Genomic DNA, 25,589 nt, shown 5'->3' with positions numbered 1-25,589 from the left:
TTGAAATGTTCTGCAAGTCCTGTATAATTTGTTTGAAAACCACAGAAAATTTGAACAGCTGAGTTCTTCGAAGGGTTTTATATTAAAAGCCCACAACTGCCAGTCTCACAATAAACATGTTGGGCGATGTCAATAGCTTATGTTTAACTGAATTGCTATAATAACTTACCTACTTTGGTTAAGTGCAGTACTTAAAGTGCACCAAGAGTGTGATCACAACAGTGGACTTCACTCCAGACTTTATTAAGGAAAGAGAGACTTGCATTTATATAGCGCATTTCACAATGTCCCACAGAGTTTTACAGCCAATGACGTACTTTTGAAGAGTTGTAATGTAGGAAATGCGGTAGCCAATTGATAATGACCGAGCATCTGTTTGTGATGCTGATTAAGCGATAAATATTGCTCAGGACACCGGTTGGAACTACCCTGCTTTTCTTCATTGTAGTACCATGGAATCTTTTACGTCCACCTGGGAGAGCAGACGGGGCCTCGGTTTAATGTCGTATCTGAAAAACGGCACCTCCAACAGTGTAGCACAATTTCAGTACTGGCACTGGAGTGTCAGCCTAGGTTTTTTTGCTCAAGTCTCTTGAGCGGGTCTTAAACCCATAGCCTTCTGAGAGAGTGCTACTAACTGAGCCAAGGCTGACACCTGTTGTTGACTGTTGTTAACTGAATGCAAGGCTTGCCAAATGTTTCCCAAATCTTTTCCTTAATCTCATCTGAAATCTGATTCAATTTATCCCTGGAAAATGTACTAAGTCGATACAAATGAGACCATGGAGCCTAGTGCTTCAGTTAAACTGGCTGACTTTTCTATACTGCCTGGTACATCAATGAAACATTTTTGCTTCAAGTTTTGATACTTTCTTGACCAGCTTTAGCAAGTTCTGAACCAGAAAACACGTTGAGCTTGGATGGGGATCTTCCCAGTGGAATTTACTCGGGATACTTGACAACTGTACTTGCGACACCGTGGCTGGGACTTGCTCTACATTGAACTACAACACCGCACATACAGTTGTCAAATCAATACTCAGTGCAGCTCATGTAATTACTTAATTGTCACCTTCAATTCTACTGATTGAGCTCGCACGAATGCTAACAGCCATCAGTGAAATTAAAGGGGACACTGATCTGATTAAATAATAGTACCTGTCTGTGCTGTAATGTCAGGGGACAGAGCATGCATTCGTTCCACTTCATTATATGTTGTGTTTTATAGAAAGTCAACAATACAATTACAAACTTATAAAATTCTATGTTATAATAGCTTATGATTTTCTTATTTCAATATTCTTGATTTACTTAGAGTTCTTTCCTCTTTAAATCTTGATGTTCTGCACTATGGACATGGGCCTTTATCTAGACTTCTCAATAAGAAAAAAAAACTTAACATCTGTGATCCAATTTTGAAACTATTGCAAACTATCTCAATCTCTGAAGGATATTAAAAGACAAAAATTAACTTCATAAAGGCCAAAACTTGATGAAGTTGAAGGTGCAGAATCAACCTGAGGCACCACTCGGGTAGTATTGAGCTATATAGAACAGAAAGATGCTAGGGTTAATTCCTAGCCTGTGCTCAACTAGCTGAACTCAGATGGGCAGTAATTGTGGTGCAGAAATATGCAAGTATGGTCATCTGATGGGCTTGGTTGTAATGCTGTTCATGGTGGAGTAGCCTGTTGACGTTCACAGCCTGGCCTCATACATGAAGCATGCAAGTTGGCTGAAGTACTGGAGCATGCCTGTGAAACAGTACCTGACCAAAGAGATCACTTTTTCAGGACAGAAGTGAAGAAAATTAGAAAAATTATATTTTTTTAAGAAATTACTTTTTTTGAATTGGACAAGATTTAAATGGGTAATTTAATAGTTGCCCTAAAACTTTCCAGAAAAGACAGAAGGTAATATTACCTGGGTTTAAGATGAAGTTTTATAAGGCAATATATATTGTATTATATTTATTTTAATCTGATTTATTGATGCTAACTTTATGTACAAAGTCACAGTTATGTTTATTGGAGTTCTCTTGTCTTAATTAATATGCATAGAATGTGTGCTGTGTCGAATATTTTTCCACTTAATTTTTACTTTCCTATTTTTGTTTTTATTCTTCACTTCCCCTATAGTTCCTTTGTCTCTCTCTCGTACTTTTGCTGTCAGCAGAACTGAATCACTGGCTGGTTCACCAGGTAAATTTGCACAAATATGTTCTTACTCTGCTTGTTAAAGCTGCAATTTGCACACAAATGAAGGGCAGCAGAATTCATTCCAATACCAAATTGAAATCTTTTCAATATGTGCAAAATGCAACTTATTGCAAGGGTCCCGTTGGAGCACACGTGGTATAAAGAAACCTAAACCTGCAGTTAAATCATGTATGGAGTTATCAGACATGGTTCAATCCTTCACCTTTTACAATTATAACAGTACACGATTTGTCCATGTTTTTCTCTGATCAAAACATGTACTATACATCTAGAATAATGGGTACCGTGGAGAGGAATAGCTGCAATGAAACTGAGGGATAACTAATGACATGCTAAACCGTGTTTGTGGATGTAGCTCGGGAGTAAGGAAAATCAGCAGAACCTAGTGATTTGAATCACAGCATATGTAAATCAAAGTATTATTTTAAAATCAGATACACAGTTGTGGCTGCACTACTAATGTGATAACAGTAATAACAGTTGGACAGAATATGACTTATAGTACATGATTGTGATGTCAACACAGCAGTATCATGAGTTAGAGTAAGATTATGTTGGGCATATTTGTTCCGTAAGTTACTGTTTTTATATACCAAACCATGATATAGTTATAATAGAAGTTTCTACAATCCACCGAGATGTCTGCGCTCCTCCAATTCTGGCCTCTTGCGCATCCCCAATTTTCATCGTTCTACCATTGGTGACTGTGCCTTCAGCTGCCTAGGCCCTAAGCTCTGGAATTCCCCCTCTAAACCTCTTTCTCTCCACTCCATCCCCGACTAGTCCTCTCCTCCTTTAAGCTGCTCCTTAAAATCTACTTCTTTGACCAAGCTTTTGGACTCCAGTCCTGATATGGCTCGGTGTCAAATTTTGTTAACGCTCTTGTGAAGTGCCTTGGGATGTTTTACTCCTTTTGAAGACGCTATATAAATGCAAGTTGTTGGTTTTGTTACACTTTACAGATTAGATGTGTTGATAAACGGTAACTATTTTGTTGTATTTTCACCCAGTATAAGTTAACCAATACAACAGGGAGGATCCCTTGTCCAACTGTTTAGATACCTTTGCATTAAAACCACAATTTTTCCATCTCCTAATCTACAGATCTATTTACACTGACAATTTAACATTGATGAAAAGCATTTAACTGGCAGTGTAAATGTGGAGTTGAGGCCTGACCTGACTCCAGGGCAAAGTGGAGTGTGACTTCCTGGAGAGGGTAGTCTCTCTCCGTTTCCATTTGACACCACATGGAATCTAAATCCAGTGCAATGTGAAACCTAGTTTACAAAATGCTCGGATGATTTTTGGGATCCCCAGGCACTTTGTAATCCAATCTAACAATGGAAATGTTGAGAGCGTGGGGATTTCCCCCTCTATAATTTTAGTTGTTCGGCCATAATTCTATCCCGGTATGTGCACAACTTTCTCATGGGCTAGACTGCTGTAAAGACTGCAGCTGTGTGGCTGATACCCTGACCTACAACCGGAAATCATCTCTCTCTCTCTCTCTCTCTCTCTCTCGAGTTTCTACCTTGTGCATCCATATCTGCTCTCTCCTGTAAAATTAATTTCTCAAATCACTATCACACAGCTTAATGCAATATTTTTTCCGGTGATTAGTTTTCTGCATTCAGTATAGAATTTGAAATCTGGAATATGCTGAAGTATATTCTCTTCTCTATGGCTGCTGGCTTTACTTGTCCTCTGTGCTTTCCCATCAACTTTGATTTCACTTTGCAGTAAGTTTTTCAAAAAACAATGCAGTAGTGCAAGAAATTGCAACATTTTCATTTGACCATTGAGGTTCAAATGTTTGAATTGGCAAATCTTCCCATTTAGAGTATGTACAATCTGGTGAGTTCAGCAGAGTTGAAATGACTGTATTTCTTAGGACATACAATGGCTGCCATTTTTTTGGAGACTCGGGTTAAGGGACCTTCACAGAGGTCAAGGTAAACCAGCGGGGCACAATCTCTAGATTCATCCAGGTGTCAAAATCAGTAAGGATTTCTGAAGAAGGGCATCATTCAGAAGAGAACTACTTCTGGTTTGCCTTTAGGTTTTGATTATCCTGCTGCTCGTCATGACTTCATAAGAAAGAACTGAGCAGTTCCATTGCCCCAGTTGCACAATGAATGTAAGACTGCCATATTTATTTCTCCAGACCAGTCTGTTTTGCTGAGGGCTAGCTCACCAGATTTTCTTGTATCAGGATGTCACAAAATAATGCCTTGATCATGGAGCATACCAATGGAATCTACTTTTTGCTTCAAAGCATTTGGCCTGAATTTCCAAAGAATATTGTTATTGGTTGTGTTACTAATCAACCCAGTGCAACCAGTGTCACTATTGGAAAGTTTCCTTGTGTTCCTTGATTGATTAGGTGTCTTGGAAAAATAGCGGCAGGTTTTATTCACACAACTTTGTTCTATCCAAATGAAGGAGGTCTTTACCTCTTAAACCTTGATCAATGTACTTTGAAAAGGAAAAATTCCAAAGATGGTAATCTTTTCCACAATTATACAGAGTGCTAAGGAACTGCCTTGCGTCATCAACTTTATAGATAACTAATCTCAGTTATCTTTACTGGAATTATGGCAAAACATTGCTATCTCTTCCCTCCTACAGTTGTCAAATAGGATAAAACCAATCAGTCTCTTTCTATTGAAAATAATGGGAATGCCTGAAATTATTAAGTCCTCTGTCTCTGAGAATTTTAACATAATGTATACATGCTAATTTTATTCATGGAAAATTAAGTTGTGCATTTTGAGAGTATTTCAGATGACTGACTGGAATTTGACATAGGGTGACATGTGGAGAGGTTACACCATATATGGAATGGAAAGACTATTTGCTTTCCAATCCTGTAATAATTTTATGCTCACATCACAAGATTCACATTTTTCATTGTGTTAACTCTCTGTGCTAGCAGCTTCAAAAAATTCTGTGTACATGCAGTTGGCCACTAAGATTTCAACTAATACCTTTTACAGATTAAAAAAAAAACTAATAATGCTGAGAAAATATTAATAAAATATACACTTCAAAAATGGAAAGAAAAACGTTTCCTCCATTGTCTCTGCCTTGTATTGGTGCCCATTTGCTCTTCCTCTCACCCCTGCCTTTTACCTCGTCTCTTTCTATGTATTTGTGTGTTGCTCACTCATGCATGCTCTCTATCTATTTCTCTCTCTCTCACTTTCCCTCTCACTCGATTTCTCTTGCTCATTCTCTCTCCCTCACACTCCTATTTTTCTCTCTCCTGACTCTTCCCTTTGTTCTCGTTTCTTCTCCTGGATAGAACAAAGTTGTGTGAATAAAACCTGTCGCTATTTTTCCCAGACACCTTATCAATCAAGGAACACAAAAAAACTTTCTAATAGTAACTCTGGTTGCACTGGGTTGATTTATTACCACAACTAATAGCTCTTCCCTTTTCTTCCTTGCACATGCACTCATTTGTGTTCTCTCATCCCTTCCTAGTGGAATAGCTCCCACCGTCCCCAGAATTTGTGCCATTACTCCATGAAACAAAACCCCTCTTATTGTTACCCTTTAGCCATGTATTGAGCTCCCTAATTTCTCTCCTTCTGGTATGTGACTTGGGGAGTAATCTGGAGAATACCACCCTTGAACTCCTGCTTCCTAAACTCCTTTTGCTTTCCTACACTTGGCTTCTACTTGGACCACAATGATTTCCTACTGTCCTTCCTCTTCCATAACCTCTTCCATGTTTCTGAAATGTCCTTTACCTTGCCCCTGGTAAGTATCTAACATTCAGGGCTCTTGGTCTGAATTGCAAAAGATAATATCCACTCGTTTAACTGTCGAGTCTCCTAATCCTAATTATTACTGCATTCCTAACTGAATTTTTAATTGGTCACCTGGCCAATATTCATCTTTCATCTTTCAACCAGCATTGCTAGAAAAACAGATTATCTGGTCAAGTATCTCTCTGCTGTTTATGGGTGATGTTTGCAAGTTGGCTGCTGTGTTTCCCTACATTACAACAGTAATTACACTTCGAAAGCTTCATCAGCTGTAAAGTGCTTTGGGTCATACCGAATTGTGAAATGTGCTACATAAATTCAAGTCTTTTCCTTGTACTTCATTCTCCCACCAGAAGAAATAGTTTCTTTTTGTATCGACCCTATCGATCCCTTTATTATTTTAAAGACTTAGATTTGATCATCCGTTAACCATCTAAAGGAATACAAAACAAGTTTATGCAAGCTGTCCTCATAATTTCACCCTTTAAGGCCTGGTATAATTCTGCTGAATCTGTGCTAAACCCCTTCGTAGGCCTATATATCTTTCCTGAGATTTGGTGACCAAAACTGAACTCCGTACTCCAGATGGGGTCTGACATCTAAATCTATTTGCTCCTCCACAGCTCCTATTATATTACCAAATCAATAAGTTAAATCATTGGATCAATCCTTGTTGTGGATTTGACTATAGGGACCATTTTAATTGATCAGATAGCAAACAATAAAGAGGAAATAACTGTTGTGGTTTAAACATTGAACATATTTCACTATGGCCCATATAAGGATTGAAAACAGTTTGAAAATCATTACTGATTGTTTGTCCATTAGGAAACAATGTAATGGGTTGAAGGTCACCCCGCTTCCCCCAGTAATTTAGGCATCTTAAAAACGGAGTGAGTGTAATCATGATAAACTAGGGCTTGATGAATGTATAAAGAATGAAGATTCTATAGTCATTTGTGTGTGAGGTCATATAATGTCATGTGAAAAATGTCACGTGACACTCAACAAAATCTCATGCAGCATCAGCAAGCACTTCATCCTGCAAGAATTCAGAGCTGAAATACAGCACCTAAAGCATAAAAAACCTTTTCCTGTTGTCAGTGTGATCCAGTTGTGCAAATTGTTGCGACTTAACCATTCTACAAATTCAGAAACAAAACAGCTTTTCCTTTGTTTACAACAGATTTGGAAACCTTATTTATGTTTAATTGTCACTATGTCATCCCAATTTAAAATCCTAAAATAGAAGTTTACAGCATAGAAATAGGCCATTCGCGGTGGCTAATACAACTGGCTCAAAACATCTCCAGAAGAGATTTCTCTTTTATTTAAAAACAAAAGTCAAATTCCAGAAACTGCTTGTAGGTATTTAGGAACTTTGGAAGAAAGGACATCTTTAAACTGGTGTGGCAAATGAAATCAATTCTATTCCAGAATTGTTATGAATATTGTGAATGGGCTTCTCTGATGGCTCAGTGGTGAATGCACTAACCCATACAAAACCTCTTTAGCCAGAGTATGGTGAGAATGTGGAACTCTCTACCACAAGGAGTAGCTGAGATGGATAGTATAGATGCATTTAAGAGAAGGCTGAGGGCTGACCGAATAGAGGTCTTTAAAATTATGAAAGGTTTTGATAGAGAATGTTTCCACTTGTGGGGAAACGCATAACTAGAGGCGATTAATATAAAATCATCAAGAAATCAAATGGGGAATTCAGAAGAAATGTATTTACCCAGAGAGTGGTGAGAATGTGGAACTCGCTATCACAAGGAGTAGTTGAGGTGAATAGTATAGATGCATTTAAAGCAAGGCTAGATAAACATATGGGGGAGAAGGAATTAGAGGGTTCTGCTGATAGTTAGATGAGAAAGGATGGGAGGAGGCTCAAGATGAGCATAAACGCTGACATGGACTGGTTGGGCAGAATGGCCTGTTTCTCTGCTGTATATTCTATGTAGTTCTATGTATTGGGGGAGCATCCGGAAACCTCAAGACCGAGGCTGTTTCGGGTATTTCCAGATTGAGAAACATAGAAACATAGAAAATAGGTGCAGGAGCCCTTCTAGCCTGCACCGCCATTCAATGAGTTCATGGCTGAACATGCAACTTCAGTACCCCATTCCTGCTTTCTCACCATACCCCTTGATCCCCTTAGTAGTAAGGACTACATCTAACTCTTTTTTGAATATATTTAGTGAATTGGCCTCAACAACTTTCTGTGGTAGAGAATTCCACAGATTCACCACTCTCTAGGTGAAGAAGTTCCTCCTCATCTCGGTCCTAAATGGCTTACCCCTTATCCTTAGACTGTGACCCCTGGTTCTGGACTTCCCCAACATTGGGAACATTCTTCCTGCATCTAACCTGTCTAAACCCATCAGAATTTTAAACGTTTCTATGAGGTCCCCTCTCATTCTTCTGAACTCCAGTTGATCCAGTCTTTCTTGATAGGTCAGTCCCGCCATCCCGGGAATCAGTCTGGTGAACCTTCACTGCACTCCCTCAATAGCAAGAACGTCCTTCCTCAAGTTAGGAGACCAAAACTGTACACAATACTCCAGGTGTGGCCTCACCAATGCCTTGTTCAACTGTAGCAACACCTCCTAACCCCTGTACTCAAATCCCCTCGCTATGAAGGCCAACATGCCATTTGCTTTCTTAACCGCCTGCTGTACCTGCATGCCAACCTTCAATGACTGATGTACCATGACACCCAGGTCTCGTTGCACCTCCCCTTTTCCTAATCTGTCACCATTCAGATAATAGTCTGTCTCTCTGTTTTTACCACCAAAGTGGATAATCTCACATTTATCCACATTATACTTCATCTGCCATGCATTTGCCCACTCACCTAACCTATCCAAGTCGCTCTGCAGCCTCATAGCATCCTCCTCGCAGCTCACACTGCCACCTAACTTAGTGCCATCCGCAAATTTGGAGATACTACATTTAATCCCCTTGTCTAAATCATTAATGTACAGTGTAAACAGCTGGGGCCCCAGCACAGAACCTTGCGGTACCCCACTAGTCACCGCCTGCCATTCTGAAAAGTACCCATTAACTCCTAGGCCCCAAGTTTCCACACGCGGCAAAACAGGCGCCCCTCCGAGCTGGGCGCCCATTTTCCGCTCCGAAAACGGCGGCTGAAAGAAAACGCGCTATTCTCGAGCGCTTTGCAGCTTGATGTCAGCTTGACGCGGCGCCCAGGGGGCGGAGCCTTCCACTCGCGCCGATTTTGTAAGTAGGAGGGGGCGGGTACCATTTAAATGAGTTTTTTTCGTGCTGGCAACCCTGCGCGTGCGCGTTGGAGCGTTCGCGCACGCGCAGTGTGAAGGAAACATTGGCACTCGGCCATTTTTGTAGTTCTTTGTAGCTGTTCAATTTTTTACATTTTTTAATAAAACCACATTACCCTTCCATGATCAGCACTGAGGCTTCTTGCAGCAGTGAGAAGGCTGCAGGAAGCCTCAGAAGTTGAGGCAGCCGTTTCCCGACGGGCCCGACCGACGGCAGGGGGGGGCCTCCCCCCGCCGTCGGGAATGGCTGCCTCAACTTCTGAGGCTTCCTGCAGCCTTCTCACTGCCTCCCCCCCCGCTGCCTCCCCCCACCCCCCTGCCGTCGGGAACGGCTGCCTCCCCCCCCCCGCTGCCGTCGGTCAGGCCCTTACTGCCTCCCCCCTCCCCCGCCGCCGTCGGGAATGGCTGCTGCCGTCGGTCGGGCCCTTACTGCCTTCCCTCCCCTGCCATCGGGAACGGCTGCCTCAACTTGTGAGGCTTCCTGCAGCCTTCTCCCTGCCTGTAGCACTTTCACACAGGTAGGAATATGGTTTATTTAATCTTTTCTTTGCTTATAAATTTTTATTCAGGTTGGAATTATTTGTATAAGTATAACTAAGGATTTATTGTAGAATGTAATGACTTCCCTTCCCCCCCACCTCGTTCCGGACGCCTAATTTGTAACCTGCGCCTGATTTTTTAATATGTAGACAAGGTTTTTTCAGGCCTACAAAAATCTTCACTTGCTCCATTCTAAGTTGGAGTTGGAGTACGTTTTCACTGTGGAAACTTTCAAATCAGGCGTCAGTGGCTGGACATGCCCCCTTTAGAAAAAAAAATTCTGTTCAAAAGTGAAACTGTTCTAACTGACTAGAACTGCAGAAAACTTAAATGTTGAGAATTGCGATTTCTAAGATACTCCGTTCTCCAGCAGTTGCTCCTAAAAATCAGGAGCAAATCATGTGGAAACTTGGGGCCCTACTCTTTGTTTCCTGTCTGACAACCAGTTCTCAATCCATGTCAGCACACTACCCCCAATCCCATGTGTTTTAACTTTGCACATTAATCTCTTGTGTGGGACCTTGTCGAAAGCCTTCTGAAAGTCCAAATATACCACATCAATTGGTTCTCCCTTGTCCACTCTACTGGAAACATCCTCAAAAAATTCTAGAAGATTTGTCAAGCATGATTTCCCTTTCACAAATCCATGCTGACTTGGACCTATCATGTCACCTCTTTCCAAATGTGCTGCTATGACATCCTTAATAATTGATTCCATCATCTTACCCACTACCGATGTCAGGCTGACCGGTCTATAATTCCCTGTTTTCTCTCTCCCTCCTTTATTAAAAAGTGGTGTTACATTGGCTACCCTCCACTCCATAGGAACTGATCCAGAGTCTATGGAATGTTGGAAAATGACTGTCAATGCATCCGCTATTTCCAAGGCCACCTCCTTAAGTACTCTGGGATACAGTCCATCAGGTCCTGGGGATTTATCGGTCTTCAATCCCATTAATTTCCCCAACACAATTTCCCGACTAATAAGGATTTCCCTCAGTTCCTCCTCCTTACTAGACCCTCTGACCCCTCTTATATCCGGAAGGTTGTTAGTGTCCTCCTTAGTGAATACCGAACCAAAGTACTTGTTCAATTGGTCCGCCATTTCTTTGTTCCCCGTTATGACTTCCCCTGATTCTGACTACGTTTGTCTTTACTAACCTTTTTCTCTTTACATATCTATAGAAACTTTTGCAGTCCGTCTTAATGTTCTCTGCAAGCTTCTTCTCGTACTCCATTTTCCCTGCCCTAATCAAACCCTTTGTCCTCCTCTGCTGAGTTCTAAATTTCTCCCAGTCTCTGGGTTCGCTGCTATTTCTGGCCAATTTGTATGCCACTTCCTTGGCTTTAATACTATCCCTGATTTCCCTTGATAGCCACGGTTGAGCCACCTTCCCTTTTTCCCTTTTTTATTTTTACGACGGACAGGAATGTACAATTGTTGTAGTTCATCCACGCGGTCTCTAAATGTCTGCCATTGCCCATCCACAGTCAACCCCTTCAGTATCATTCACCAATCAATCCTAGCTAACTCACGCCTCGTACCTTCAAAGATTTCAGAATGTCTTTCCAACATCCCGAATCTGGAAATGCCCAGGCTGAGGTAAGTAGGTGGCGAAGTGGGGGGGGGAGGTGGAGGGGGCGGCAGAGCAGGCACCGAAGTGAGGGGCGGAGGAGCAGCAGAGCAGGCGCCGAGGTAGGTAGGGTGGGCCCGGGGGGGGGCACTGTCGAGCAGGGGGGAGGTTGGCATCGGAGGGGGAGAGATGGCAGCAGAGCTGGGGATCGGTCAACGGTTCCGGATCAGGGGCCAGCAGCTGGGAAAAACCTGCATTAAAGATCTGCAAAAAAGATGCGTTGTTTTTTTTTGTTAATTCATTTTCAATGGTTAATTCTGTTTTTTGTCCGGAATCCGGAACACTTTCCGGATTCTGGACGACACTGCCACGGATCGGTCCGGATTCCGGAACATTCCGAATTTCGGAGCTCCAGATTTTGGACGCTCCACCTGTAATATAAAGCATAGAAGATACCAGCTTCAATCTTTGTTTTGTGCGATTGGCTGATCTGTGTTATGCCACAGATGACCACGGAATTACGAAATAATGGAGGGGAGAAAATAAAAGTTCCTGATCATTTGCTGGAGTGTGCATGTGGGTGCGTCAAAGCACTTTGCAGCAAATAATTCACTTTTGAAATGTAGTCACTATTGTCGTGTAGCTGGTTTTTCCCAGCTGCTATTTCCATAAATGTCAATTAAGTTCTTAAAAACAGATTAACTTTTTTTTTGAGGTGTTGGTTGATGAATGAATGTTGACCAGAGACTGGGAGAGATCCATGCTTTTAAATAGTAATGTAATGTATCCAGGAATAGAAAAGGTAATCGGGCTCATATGCATTCACCCTACTTCTTACTGGATTCATCTCCGTAACTCCACCCTTCCTCCAAACCCCCAATCTGATAAAACCAAAAGACAGAGACCCCCTAGCCTCTTCAGGAAACCTCTGCATAAAGTATTTTTTTTCTCCAACCCTCAACAACAATCAAGGAAGTCCCATGAGGTCCTAACCTGTTGGTTATTAGCCAAAATCTTACCTTCTGCCATGATCTCTTGGGTTTCTAAAAATGTATGTAATGCTTCTTGGGAGTCATTTTTAACTACTACCACCAGAATGCTGTTCTATAGATCAATCACCCTCTGAGAAAAATAAAATCTTTGAAAGTCCAACTTCACTCACTGTATTCTGAATTTGAATGGATGTCCCCTGGTTCTACCCAACCCCATCATTTAACATGTTCAAAGAATTTGGTGAAGAAAGGGAGGTTGGAGACGGGGCAGTAGTTTGCAAGAGTGGGGGGTGGAAAAAGTGTGTTTTTTGAGGAGGGGCAATGACGGTTTTTGAAAGAGAGGTGGACAGTACCTGAGGAGAGAAGCCATTTACAATATCACAGCGTGGGAGCCAAGAAAAAAAAGTTCAGTCAGCATTTTAGTGGGAATGGGGTCAAGGGAAGGGAGCAGGTGGTCTTATGAACTCCAAAAGGTGAGAAACCAGAGGGAAACCAATTGATGTGGGTTGAGGGCTCAAGCTTGGAAGAGATTTGGCTTGGTGGGCATAGGAGTGCGGGGGGGTGGGGAGCGGATATGTGGCAGAAACAGTTAAATAAAGACCTTGAGCTTCTCGCACTTGTTATTGGTGGAGGGGGCAGCAGAGAGTAGTCTGAAGAGACGATTGATAGTGAAGCCTAAAAGCCAGGGGTTATCTTTCATCTCTAGGAAGATTCTGGAGCAGTGAGCGGTTTTGGCAGCGAAATGCTCGACCACGTGGTTCATGTGATCGAACCTAATCTGCCGATGAATGGCAAAGCAGTTGTGCACCAGATACGCTAAAATCTGTGCCCCATTGGGATTGAGGGGGAACAATTAGATTTGAAGAGAGTAATGGTTTTAATGTGGGAATAAGGGCATCAATGGTGGAGTTAAGGGAGTGGGCCGATGCAGGTGAAATTGGAAGGGGGTAAGGGGATGTAGGTGGTGAGGGATACAAGGAAGTGACTGGAGATAGCTTTGCCTGTGACAGATGATGGGAGTAGAGAGGCCACGTGAGCTGGCGAGGTTGAGGGGGTGGCTGTGAATATATGGAGGAGTTATTATGGAGGGAAAGGTTGAGGGGAGGACAAGAGGGCAGTGAGATAAGAGGTGTGATGGCAAGGTGAGTTGAGATGGAGTTTCAAATCACTGAAGGTGGAAAGGAGGGAGGATATCGGTAGGAAGCTTGGGGTCAGTCTTGGGAGGATGGAAGAGAATGGGGATTTTAAAGGAGGAGCGAGGGAGTGGAACTCGTGCATCAGCCAGTTTTCCTGTGACCTGGTTTCTTAGAATGTGTAGCAACTACCTGGGATAACTAAGCACCTCCATTTTCTTCCTCCACACAATCATGTGTTTTAAGATTGAAAAGGTAATGTGAGGAATCGAGGCTGAGTAACCAACATTCGGTCTTAGTCTATGGTTTAATTATAAGTTTTAAAACTTTTATTCTCCATCCCATCTCTTGTTTCTCCTTTATTTTATTACCTTTTAGTTCTTTATGAAGTTTTTATTTTCCTTTGCTCCTTTGTCCCTTTCAAATTCATTGGGTAAAAATATTCTACAGAATGATGATGTAGTTTGTACACAGCGCCTCTGAGTGTCAGGAATAAACTGCTATTGAGGTATAAATTCTTCCTTTAGTCTAAGCCTATGACAGAAAGTTAGCAACAGTATAATTTCCCCCAATTTTGCACAGTAGTGCTTTGTCCTCTAATGCAGCTGGGTTCTGTTTTATTTAAAAAGCTATCTTGCCACGGTAATCAAGTGTGAATGACTGTCAGCCGTATCGTCTGTCTCATACTCAATTCATTGTGCTATTGGGCTCTTCCTCTTTTCCCACTTGCATCCAGATTACACAACTGTTCTTAGTACTTCTATTTTGGAACAGAAAATGAAACATAATCACTGATCGTGTTGTTGTGAAATTGTTAGGCTTGCATCAGGAATACTCGATGACTTGGTGACATGCAACTGCCTCTCGAAATTTTTGTTCTGGTATTTAAAGAAATTCAGGAAGATGCAGATCAAAACTTTTGCTGAAATTTTGGGAGCATGCTTCAGGAACTTACCCTACCTAAAAATTCCCCACTGTGCTGCTGGTGATGAGTCTTTGAAGTTCAGTGAACAAAAGCAGCCCATTAGATAATGTAGTAGACCACTGCATCCATATTGAGGGGCCTAGCTTTGAATACGATGATGTTTAGTCTGTATTGGCCAGGTTGGTGAGTTTCAGTGGCACTAACGCACCTAGAAGAAGTGCTTTTCGTTTATAATGCAGGTCGTTTTGGGGAGGACAAATTATGGAGCAGCAATAAGGCAGGCATAGGCAGTCCCTCGGAGTCTAGGATGACTTGCTTCCACACTAGAAAATAGTTCTGCGGTGACTGAAGAATCCATTGCGGAACCTACAGTCTCATAAGTGGAGCGAATCGTGGTTGAAGGAACTGGTAGGTGGGATGCCTGGGTTGCCGTGCGCTCTTTCCGTTGTCGATGCTTGTCTTCAGCTTGCTCTCGGCAAAGAGACTCGAGGTGTTCAGCGCCTTCCCGGATACTTTTCCTCTACTTTGGGTGGTCTTGGTCCAGGGATTCCCAGGTGTCGATGGGGATGCTACATTTTTTCAAGGAGGCTTTGAGGGTGTCCTTGAAGTGTTTCCTCTGTCCATCTGGGGCTCGCTTGCTGTGTTGGAGCTCCGAGTAGAGCGCTTGTTTTGGGAGTCGCATGTCAGGCATGCGGACAATGCGGCTCATCCAGTGGAGCTGATCGAGCGTGGTTAGTGCTTCGCTGCTGGGGCTGTTGACCTGAGCGAGGACACTGACGTTGGTGCGCCTATCCTGCCAATGGATTTGCAGAATCTTGCTGAAGCAGCGTTTGTGGTACTTCTCCAGTGTTTTGAGGTGCCTGCTGTGCACAGTTCCATGTCTCTGAAGCATATAGGAGGGCAGGTATCACCACTGCTCTGTAGACCATGAGCTTGGAGCTGGATTTGAGGTCCTGGTCTACAAACACACACTTCCTCAGGTGACTGAAGGTTGCACTGGCAAACTGAAGGCAGTGTTTGACCTCGTCGTTGATGCCTGCCCTTGTTGACAGTAGTCTCCCGAGGTATGGAAAATGGTCCACGTTGTCCAAGGCCTCGTTGTAGATTTTGACAACTGGGGGGCAGTGCTGTGTGGCGGGGGCAGGTTGGTAGAGGACCCTGCAGGATAAACTAATGTCTCATGACTATTTGGCTCACCCTTGCCCGGAACCAGAGCGCTACAGTCTTCAGCGGATACGCCCCAACACTGGAAGCTACAGATAAGTTCTACTCCAGCTTTATCGATTGCTCGAGCCTTGCGTCAGCAGCTCATCCGTGAATGCTTTACTGCCTGAAGGCTCAGCAGCAACTATTCCAAATGGGACCATGTTTACTGTTTAGACCTGTTCCGTAATGTTGTTACTAATGGGACAAATAATGTAAATTATTCTTTAGTTCAAAAAGTTGTTAATGAAACAAATAATGTAAATGATTGTTATAATTTAAAATATTTTTTATCCAAAATTTTAAGTTGTTTGTACTTAACTTTAAAAAAAAATTATTGTATCAAACTTTAAACTATTCAGTTAAGATCACTTACAAACTTTAAAATTTGTAAATTTACATCACTTACAAAAAACTTTTAATTTGAGAACAGCTACAACAGTAACAATAAAAATAACACAACAGCAGCAGCAGCAAAGAAAGGCTGCACCATCTCTCCTCCACCTTATTCTAAGACCATCCGCTGCGCTTGGTCTTAGTGACTTCATCCCTGCCCACAGGCGGTGGCGCAGCATTTCTCTGGTTGGTACCAAGCTTATTCTTTCGAGCATCTCCGGTAATGCGCATTTGTTGGGGGGCGTGGGCAGGCAGTAATGTGGAAGGCTCGGCTTGGGCCTCTTCAGAGGCTGGTCTGGGGATTGGAGACAAATGGTTAGCAGCAGAGGAGGGGCAGGGTGGCAGCGCAGGCAGCAGTCTCATTTGAAGGACCACGATGAATGATAGCTCATTGCATCAACCGAAGCGTAGCTGACTTAGACATCCCCATGAACCGAAGCATGGCTAGCCCGTGCAGTCCTTAACATTTAGCAAAGCCAGACTGTGGAATTTGCAGGACTTGCCCTCTCCCTCGAATGTGGGCCCAGCTTGTGCAGTGGTGGTTAGGAATAGGCAGGACCCATCAAAGCAGCGACCCCCCTCTTCCACGGGTGTCAGTGGGTGCAGATTTGCCAGATTTCCTCCTGTTGGAGTTTCTCTCTTTTGTTGTGGTCCACCTTCCTCTGCAAAGATGAAAGTACAACTTTTTCGAGAGGTTGTCTTTCTGCTGGGTGCGACATACAGATGGTCACATTTGCAATTGCAATTCCAGTGAATAAATGAAAATATTACTTACACTAACTGCTTGACCAAGTACCTGACACTTTTTGCACTGGCCTCTGGACCTCGGGGTGGTCACCATTGCACAGTAAAAGTTGGTTCCAGCGTTTCTTCTTTTCTTTTGGTGAAACTTTTATTTGACCTCTGGTGTCCAGCTCATGCCATCTGGCCTCAATTACAGTAACCAGGGCCTCTGTTGTGCAACGCTGGAGTTAGTGCTAACGTTAACTGTTATGTATGCAACACCTTGTAACCAGCCTTCTACCGCCACCAGAGGCGCATCTGTTGGAGTCCCAAGGAATCCCAGCATCCCTTGGGAGCACCACATATAAGCAGGCCTCCCATGCTGTGCCAGCACTCAAGTCAGAATAAAGAGACTAAGGTCACACTTACTCAAGTCTACAGTACTCAGTCACATTGCTTTATTTGAGACATAACAACTGGCGACGAGTAATAACGAACCATCATGTGAAAATGCAGAGAACTGTTGGTATCCTGGAGAAATTCTCAGAAGGAGACGATTGGGAAACCTTCGTGGAGCGACTTGACCAATACTTCATAGTCAATGAACTGGAAGGGAATGAGAACGCTGCCAAACGAAGGGCGATCCTCCTCACCATCTGCGAGGCAACAACCTGTGGTCTCGTGAAGAATCTTCTTGCTCCGATGAAACCAACAACCAAATCGTATGAATAACTGTGTACGCTGGTCCGGGAGCACCTAAATTCGAAGGAGAACATTCTAATGGCAAGGTATCGATTTTATACATGTCAACGGTCTGAAGGCCAGGAAGTGGCGAGCTACGTCGCCGAACTAAGGCGCCTTGCAGGACATTGCGAATTCGTTGGATTCCTGGAGCAAATGTTAAGATACTTTTTTTGTGCTTGGCATTGGCCATGAGGATATCCTTCGCAAACTATTGACTGTTGAAACACCAAACCTGAGTAAAGCCATAACGATAGCCCAGGCATTTATGTCCACCAGCGATAACACCAAACAAATTTCGCAACATAAAGATGTATCGGCAAGTACTGTGCACAAAGTAATGTCATTTTCAGGCAGGAATGCATATGACAGAACATACACGCCTACAGCTGCACGACCTCCGATGACTTGGAGTCCTCCATGAAGTGTGAATGCAAAGCAATTAACACATTGTTGGCGCTGCAGAGGTGATCATCGAGCCCATCAATGCCACTTCAAACACTGCGTGCAAAGGCTGTGGAACAATGGGACACCTCCAGCGAAACACCCTGCAAACCACCACGTTGAAGAGGAAGACCAATTCATGGTGGATTAAACTGAACTAGAGACTCGAACCGAGGAGGCAGAAGTGTACGGGGTACACACCTTCACCACAAAATGTCCACTGATCATCTTAAAAGTTGATCTGAACGAAATTCCAGTATCCATGGAATTGGACACGGGTGCGAGTCAGTCTATCATGAACAAAAAGGCCTTCGAGAGGCTGTGGTGCAACAAGGTACAAAGGCCCAAGCTGAGCCCTATTCATACCAAGCTGAGAACTTACACTAAATAGCCAATCCCTGTAATTGGCAGTGCAGCAGTAAAAGTCTCCTATGATGGAGCGGTGCATGAACTACCACTATGGATTGTACCAGGAAAAGGCCCCACACTGTTCGGCAGAAGCTGGCTGGGAAAAATCCACTGGAACTGGGACGACATCCGAGCGCTTTCGTCAGTCAACGACGCCTTGTGCCCAGCTTTTGAGCAAGTTTTTGTCGTCGTTTGAGCCAGGCATCGGAAATTTCTCTGGGGCGAAGATGCAGATCCACTTGGTTCCCGGTACACGACCCATCCACCACAAGGCACGTGCGTGCCATAAATGATGCGAGAGAAAGTGGAGATCGAGCTGGACAGGCTGCAACAAGAGGGCATCATCGCGCCGTTGAGTTCAATGAGTGGGCCAGTCCAATTGTTCCGGTTCTCAAGGACGATGGCACTGTCAGAATTTGTGGCAACTATAAAGTAACGATTAACCGTTTTTTGCTGCAGGACCAGTACCCGCTACCCAAGGCAGACGACCTATTTGCGACGCTGGCAGGAGGGAAGACGTTCACCAAGTTCGACCTGACCTCGGCCTACATGACGCAGGAGCTGGCAGAATCTTCGAAAGGCCTCACCTGCATCAACACGCACAAAGGTCTGTTCATCTACAATAGATGCCGTTTGGGATTCGATCGGCCGCGGCTATTTTTCAAATGAACATGGAGAGTCTGCTAAAGTCGGTTCCGTGCACCGTGGTTTTCCAGGACGACATATTGATCACAGGTCGGGACACCATCGAACATTTGCAGAACCTGGAAGAGGTTCTAAGTTGGCTAGATCGTGTGGGGCTCAGGTTGAAATGCTTGATGTGTTATTTCCTGGCACCAGAGGTCAAGTTCTTAGGGAGAAGAATCGCGGCAGATGGCATCAGACCCACCAACGCCAAGCCGGATTGAACGCGCCGTGATGGAGCTGCGGTCGTTCCTGGGATTCCTCAATTATTTTGGTAATTTCCTATCCGGGTTAAGCACCTTGCTAGAACCTCTACATGTGTTACTACGCAAGGGAGATGACTGGGTATGGGGGAAATCACAAGAGACTGCTTTTGAGAAAGCCAGAAATCTGTTATGGTCCAACAAACTGCTTGTTCTGTATGACCCATGGAAACAGTGCTAGCTTGTGATGTGTCTTTGTATGGGGTCGGGTGTGTGTTACAACAAGCAAACGAATCGGCAACATTCCAACCGGTCACTTATGCGTCCAGGAGTTTGTCCAAGTCCGAAAGGGCATACAGCATGATTGAAAAAGAAGCTCTGGCATGCGTTTACGGGGTGAAAAAAATGCACCAGTATCTGTTTGGGCTTAAGTTCGAGTTAGAAACTGACCATAAGCCGCTCATATCGTTATTCTCAGAGAGCAAAGGTATTAATACCAATGCCTCTGCTTGCATCCAAAGATATCTGCATATAACTATGTAATTCGCCACAGACCAGGCACAGAGAACTGCGCTGATGCTCTCAATCGGCTACCATTGCCCACCACCACAGCCTGCAGACTTGCTCTTGGTGATGGATGCATTTGAAAACAAAAAGTCGCCCGTTACGGCCCGCCAGATCAGGACCTGGACCAGCCAGGATCCTTTACTGTCCCGTGTATAAAAAAAAACTGCCCTCCATGGGAGCTGGTCCAGCGTCCCAGCGGAGGTGCATGAAGAGATCAAGCCATTCCAGCGGCGCAAAGACGAAATGTCCATACAAGCGGACTGTCTTTTGTGGGGTAATCACATGGTTTTGCCTAAGAAAGGCAGGGAAACTTTCATACACGACCTACACAGTACCCACTCAGGCATAGTAATGATGAAAGCTATAGCCAGATCCCATGTGTAGTGGCCTGGCATCGACTGAGATTTGGAGTCTTGCGTGCGCCAATGCAACACTTGCTCTCAACTGAGCAATGCACCCAGAGAGGCACCGCTAAGTTTGTGGTCATGGCCCTCCAAACCGTGATCTAGGATCCATGTTGACTTTGCGGGCCCGTTTCTAGGCAAAATATTTTTGGTTGTTGTGGCTGCTTATTCAAAATGTATTGAGTGTAATAAGCACGTCCACTGTCACCATCGAAAGCCTACGAGCCATGTTTGCCACGTACGGCCTGCCTGATGTCCTTGTCAGTGACAATGGGCCATGCTTCACCAGTGCTGAATTCAAGCAATTCATGACCCGCAATGGGACCAAGCATGTCACATCTGTCCCGTTCAAGCCCGCATCTAATGGCCAGGCAGAACGGGCAGTCCAAACCATCAAGCAAAGCTTGAAACGCGTGTCGGAAGGCTCCCTGCAGACCCGCCTGTCGCGAGTCCTACTCAGCTACCGCACCAGACCCCACTCGCTCACCCGGGGTTCCCCCTGCCGAACTGCACATGAAAAGGGCACTTATAACAAGGCGCTCTCTAGTCCACCCTGATCTCCATGATCATGTTGAGGGCAGGCGGCATCAACAAAGCATGTACTATGATCGTGCAAATTTGTCACGTGATATTGAAGTCAATGACCCTGTATTTGTACTCAATTATGGACATGGTCCCAAATGGCTTCCCGGCACTGTCGTAGCCAAAGAAGGGAGAAGGGTGTTTGAGGTCAAACTTGCAAATGGACTAACTTGCAGAAAGCATTTGGACCAACCAAACCGATTCACAGACAGCCACGAGCAACCTGAAGAGGACACCTCCAACTTCGACCCTCCGATACACACACATACAAGTGGCAACCGACATAACGGTTAACCACGAAGCTGAACTCATCATCCTCAGCAAGGCCAGCTGCACAGCAGCCCAGCGAAGGCCCAACCAACTCACCTGCAGCTGTGTTTGTACCGAGACGATCGACTAGGGAGCGGAAAGCCCCAGATCGTCTCACCCTGTAAATAAGTGTACTATTGACTTTGCGGGGGGAGTGATGTTATGTATGCAACACCTTGTAACCGGCATTCTACCGCCACCAAAGGGTGCATCTGTTGGAGTCCCAAGGGATCCCAGCATCCCTTGGGAGCACTGCATATAAGCAGGCCTCCCATGCTGTGCTGGCACTCTGGAGTCAGAATAAAGAGACTAAGGTCACACTTAAGTCTACAGTACTCAGTCACATTGCTTTATTTGAAGACATAACACTAACGATCTTCAAAGTTTGCCGAAAGTTGCACGCTCTGGCAGTAACGGTAACCCAGCGGTTAAAAAAAATTATCTTTGTGATTATCGCGTGGAAATGGGCGAAATCGTTAAAACATGAAAATCCATCCCATGTAGTGGGAAGAAAGCAGAAACGGAGATGGATATAAATCAGTTCTTCCATAAAATAATGTTCTGCAAACAGGATTTTTTAATGTAATGGCATAATAGAGGCACTTGTTGTGCGGATAGATATTTCTCAAAGCCTAACCATTTAAAACACTTTAAAGTGCTTTCTTCAGCAGGCAATAGTTGATTCAGCACTCTTTCTCATTTCTTTCAAACTGCACTTACAAATGAATACACGATCCTCCATTATGGGGGAAGCATAAGTGAGCACTGTCTTTGGGAGCTTCAAACCATGTGCAGCTGAATTAGCCAGATGGTCCTACTGCATCTTTGTACAAGACCTAATTTTGAGCTCTTTCTCAATTTTCCTCATGCCATAAACAGCAATTGTGATTGGTTTTGTCTGCATAATTATATTTCTACAAAATACTGTATATTTACTGTTTTCATTTTGCAGACGTTATATAAGTTTTGGCAAGTTCTGTAATCTGCCTTTTTAAAGCGGGGGTTCCGATCTTGCTCGGTGATTAATCATCATCCATCATCATAGGCAGTCCCTCGGAGTCGAGGATAACTTGCTTCCATTCTAAAAGTGAATTCTCAGGTGGCTGTACAGTCCAATGCAAGACCTACAGTCTCTGTCACAGGTGGGGCAGACAGTGGTTGAAGGAAGGGGTGGGTGGAGAGCCTGGGTTAATGCATGCTTCTTCCGCTGTCTATGTTTGGTTTCTTCTTGCTCTCGGCGATGGGACTCTAGGTGTTCAGTGCCCTCCCAGATGCTCTTCCTCCACTTTGGGCGGTCGTGGGCCAGGGATTCCTAGGTGTCAGTGGGGATGTTGTACTTTATCAAGGAGGCTTTGAGGGTGTCCTTGAAGCGATTCCTCTGCCCATCTGGGGCTCGCTTGCCGTGTAGAGCGCTTGCTTTGGGAGTCTCGTGTCAGGCATGCGGACGATGTAGCCCACCCAACAAGAGCTGATCGAGCATGGCCAATGCTTCGATGCTGGGGATGTTGGCCTGAGCGAGAACACTAATGTTGGTGCGTCTATCCTGCCAATGGATTTGCAGGATCTTGCCGAGGCAGCGCTGGTGGTACTCCAGCGTTTTGAGGTGTCTGCTGTATATAGTCCATGTCTCTGAGCCATATAGGAAGGCAGCTATCACTACTGCCCTGTAGACCAGTGATTAATTCTTAAATGCTGTCAAAGGTTTTCACTACCGGTGACTGAGATCCAGCCCAAGGGTGATCTTTGGTAAATTAGGCTTTGACCTGGTTTTAAGATGTGCTGATCCTCTCCAGTGACCCATACAACAATTGTGTTATCTACAAATGTACAATTTGCAGAAAATAAAGCCTGCTCAAATCGGCCGATCACGACTCTGATTCAGTAAGATTTTCTACTTGAAAACAGCAACTTGCATTTATACAGCGCCTTTAAAGTAGTAAAACATCCCAAGCCACTTCACAGGAGTGTAATCGGACAAAAATTGACAGTGAGCCAAAGGGGAGATGCTAGGACAGGTGACTAAAAACTTGGTCAAAGAGTTAGGTTTTAAGGAGCATCTTATAGGAAAGGCGGGGAGGTATAGGTAGGGAATTACGGAGCGTAAGGCCTAGACCGCTGAAGGCACAGCCGCTATTTTGGGGGTGATGGAAATCGGCGATGCACAAAAGGCCAAAGTTGGAGGAATGCAGAGATCTCGGCGGGTTGTAGGGCTGGAGGAGGTTACAGAAATGGGGACGGGCGAGGCCATGGAGGGATTTGGACCGGGAGCCAATATAGGTCAGTGAGCACAGGGGGTGATGGGTGAATGGGACTTGGTGCAAGTTAGGATGCGGGTAGCCAAGTTTTGGATGAGCTCAAGTTTATGGAAGATGGGAGGCCAGCCAGGAGAGCATTGGAATAGTCGTGTCTGGAGCCAACAATAATATGGATGAAAGTTTCAACAGCAGATGGGCTGAGACAGGGGTGATATTACAGACAAGAGTGACATCTTAATTCTCCATAAAGACCGAATGGCCCAAAATGATAACTGGTAAAACATCTGTGCGCACTCAAAATGAGCAATGTCTGAAAGTCTTGGTCCATGCAGCCATCAATGTGCTTTGATGTAGCCACCTTCTTTTGATACAGCAACGTTTCTAAACCCAACTGTAGTTTGTGCATTTGCACAATCAGTCTGCCAAGATAGAACCTATAAATATAGGGAAATGTCTTCATATTCTCCTGCAAGCCTATTTAAAGATTGGATTTGAAATCGTATCCTAATCCTGGAATAGTTGTTCCGAATGCATGAATAATTGTGCATATCAAAAATGCTAGCCTGTTTCAACTTTTCAGCATTTTTTTCTCTTTGCTCAGATAATCGATCTCCACCTCGAACGTGTGGCTTAAATCATTCAGATTCTTTGAATCGGGGTGATCGGATTGATTCAATAGCATCGCAGATGGGGAGCAACAACAGTCAGCTAAATTCTTTGCTTCAGGTGTATGTTCCAGACTATTCAGTGCGTGCTCTGACTGACTTACAGTTTGTAAAGGTAAGGTTACGTGTGATTTTGCCTTTTAAAAACCTGTTTTATCTTCTGGAAGATGCACAGTAATCTAAATGTAAATGATCCCACAGTTCTAGTGCTGTTTTTGCTGAAATATGTGGTACAGGGTACTTTCTCCAAATAAGTAGCTTCAGTTAAAATCATAACTTTGGTCTAGTTCAGATAATAAAATGGGAGCTTACTAATTTGAGTTTGGAGCTTTTCCTGGTTTAAGAACATAAGAAATAGGAACAGGAGTAGGCCGTACGACCCCTCAAGCCTGCGCTGCCATTTAATACGATCATGGCTGATCTGATCATGGACTCAGCTCCACTTCCCGGCCTGCTCCCCATAACTCCAGACGCAACATGGATTCATGAAGGGGAAATCATGTTTAACTAATTTACTGGAATTCTTTGAGGATATAACGAGCATGGTGGATAGAGGTGTACCGATGGATGTGGTGTATTTAGATTTCCAAAAGGCATTCGATAAGGTGCCACACAAAAGGTTACTGCAGAAGATAAAGGTATGCGGAGTCAGAGGAAATGTATTAGCATGGATAGAGAATTGGCTGGCGAACAGAAAGCAGAGAGTCGGGATAAATGGGTCCTTTTCGGGTTGGAAATCGGTGGTTAGTGGTATGCCACAGGGATCGGTGCTGGGACCACAACTGTTTACAATATACATAGATGACCTGGAAGAGGGGACAGAGTGTAATGTAACAAAATTTGCACATGACACAAAGATTAGTGGGAAAGCGGGTTGTGTAGAGGACACAGAGGCTGCAAAGAGATTTAGATAGGTTAAGCGAATGGGCTAAGGTTTGGCAGATGGAATACAATGTCGGAAAATGTGAGGTCATCCACCTTGGGGGGGGGGGGGGGGGAACAGTAAAAGGGAATATTACTGTTCCCTTTTGTAATGTCATGCTGCGGTGTAGAAGGACCTGGGGGTCCTTGTGCATGAATCCCAAAAAGTTAGTTTGCAGGTGCAGCAGGTAATCAGGAAGGCGAATGGAATGTTGGCCTTCATTGCGAGAGGGATGGAGTACAAAAGCAGGGAGGTCCTGCTGCAACTGTACAGGGTATTGGTGAGGCCGCACCCTGGAGTACTGCATGCAGTTTTGGTCACCTTAATTAAGGAAGGATATACTAGCTTTGGAGGGGGTACAGAGACTATTCACTAGGCTGATTCCGGATATGAGGGGGTTACCTTATGATGATAGATTGAGTAGACTGGGTCTTTACTCGTAGGAGTTCAGAAGGATGAGGGGTGATCTTATAGAAACATTTAAAATAATGAAAGGGATAGACAAGATAGAGGCAGAGAGGTTGTTTCCACTGCTCGGGGAGACTAGAACTAGGGGGCACAGCCTCAAAATACGGGGGAGCCAATTTAAAACTGAGTTGAGAAGGAATTTCTTCTCCCAGAG

The 25,589-nt window shown here is 44.1% G+C and overlaps 1 protein-coding gene across 5 annotated transcripts in view; it reads left to right on the top strand.

The window, feature by feature from the left end:
- Positions 1-25,589, top strand: part of LOC139260198 (metal transporter CNNM2-like) — a 214,723-nt gene that overhangs the window by 184,182 nt on the left and 4,952 nt on the right. For 3 of the 5 annotated variants that reach the window (XM_070876476.1, XM_070876474.1, XM_070876472.1), the window contains 2 exons: positions 2,139-2,201; positions 23,982-24,160. In XM_070876476.1, coding sequence (XP_070732577.1) covers positions 2,139-2,201; positions 23,982-24,160 — 242 coding nt within the window. The remainder of the gene's footprint in view (positions 1-2,138; positions 2,202-23,981; positions 24,161-25,589) is intronic. The other 2 variants (XM_070876475.1, XM_070876473.1) reach the window with 1 other exon arrangement.

This window comes from Pristiophorus japonicus, chromosome 3, assembly GCF_044704955.1.
Source record: "Pristiophorus japonicus isolate sPriJap1 chromosome 3, sPriJap1.hap1, whole genome shotgun sequence".
Lineage (NCBI taxonomy): Eukaryota > Metazoa > Chordata > Chondrichthyes > Pristiophoridae > Pristiophorus > Pristiophorus japonicus.
Note: the sequence above shows the minus strand (reverse complement) of the source record. Positions and strands in the feature narration are given on the sequence as shown.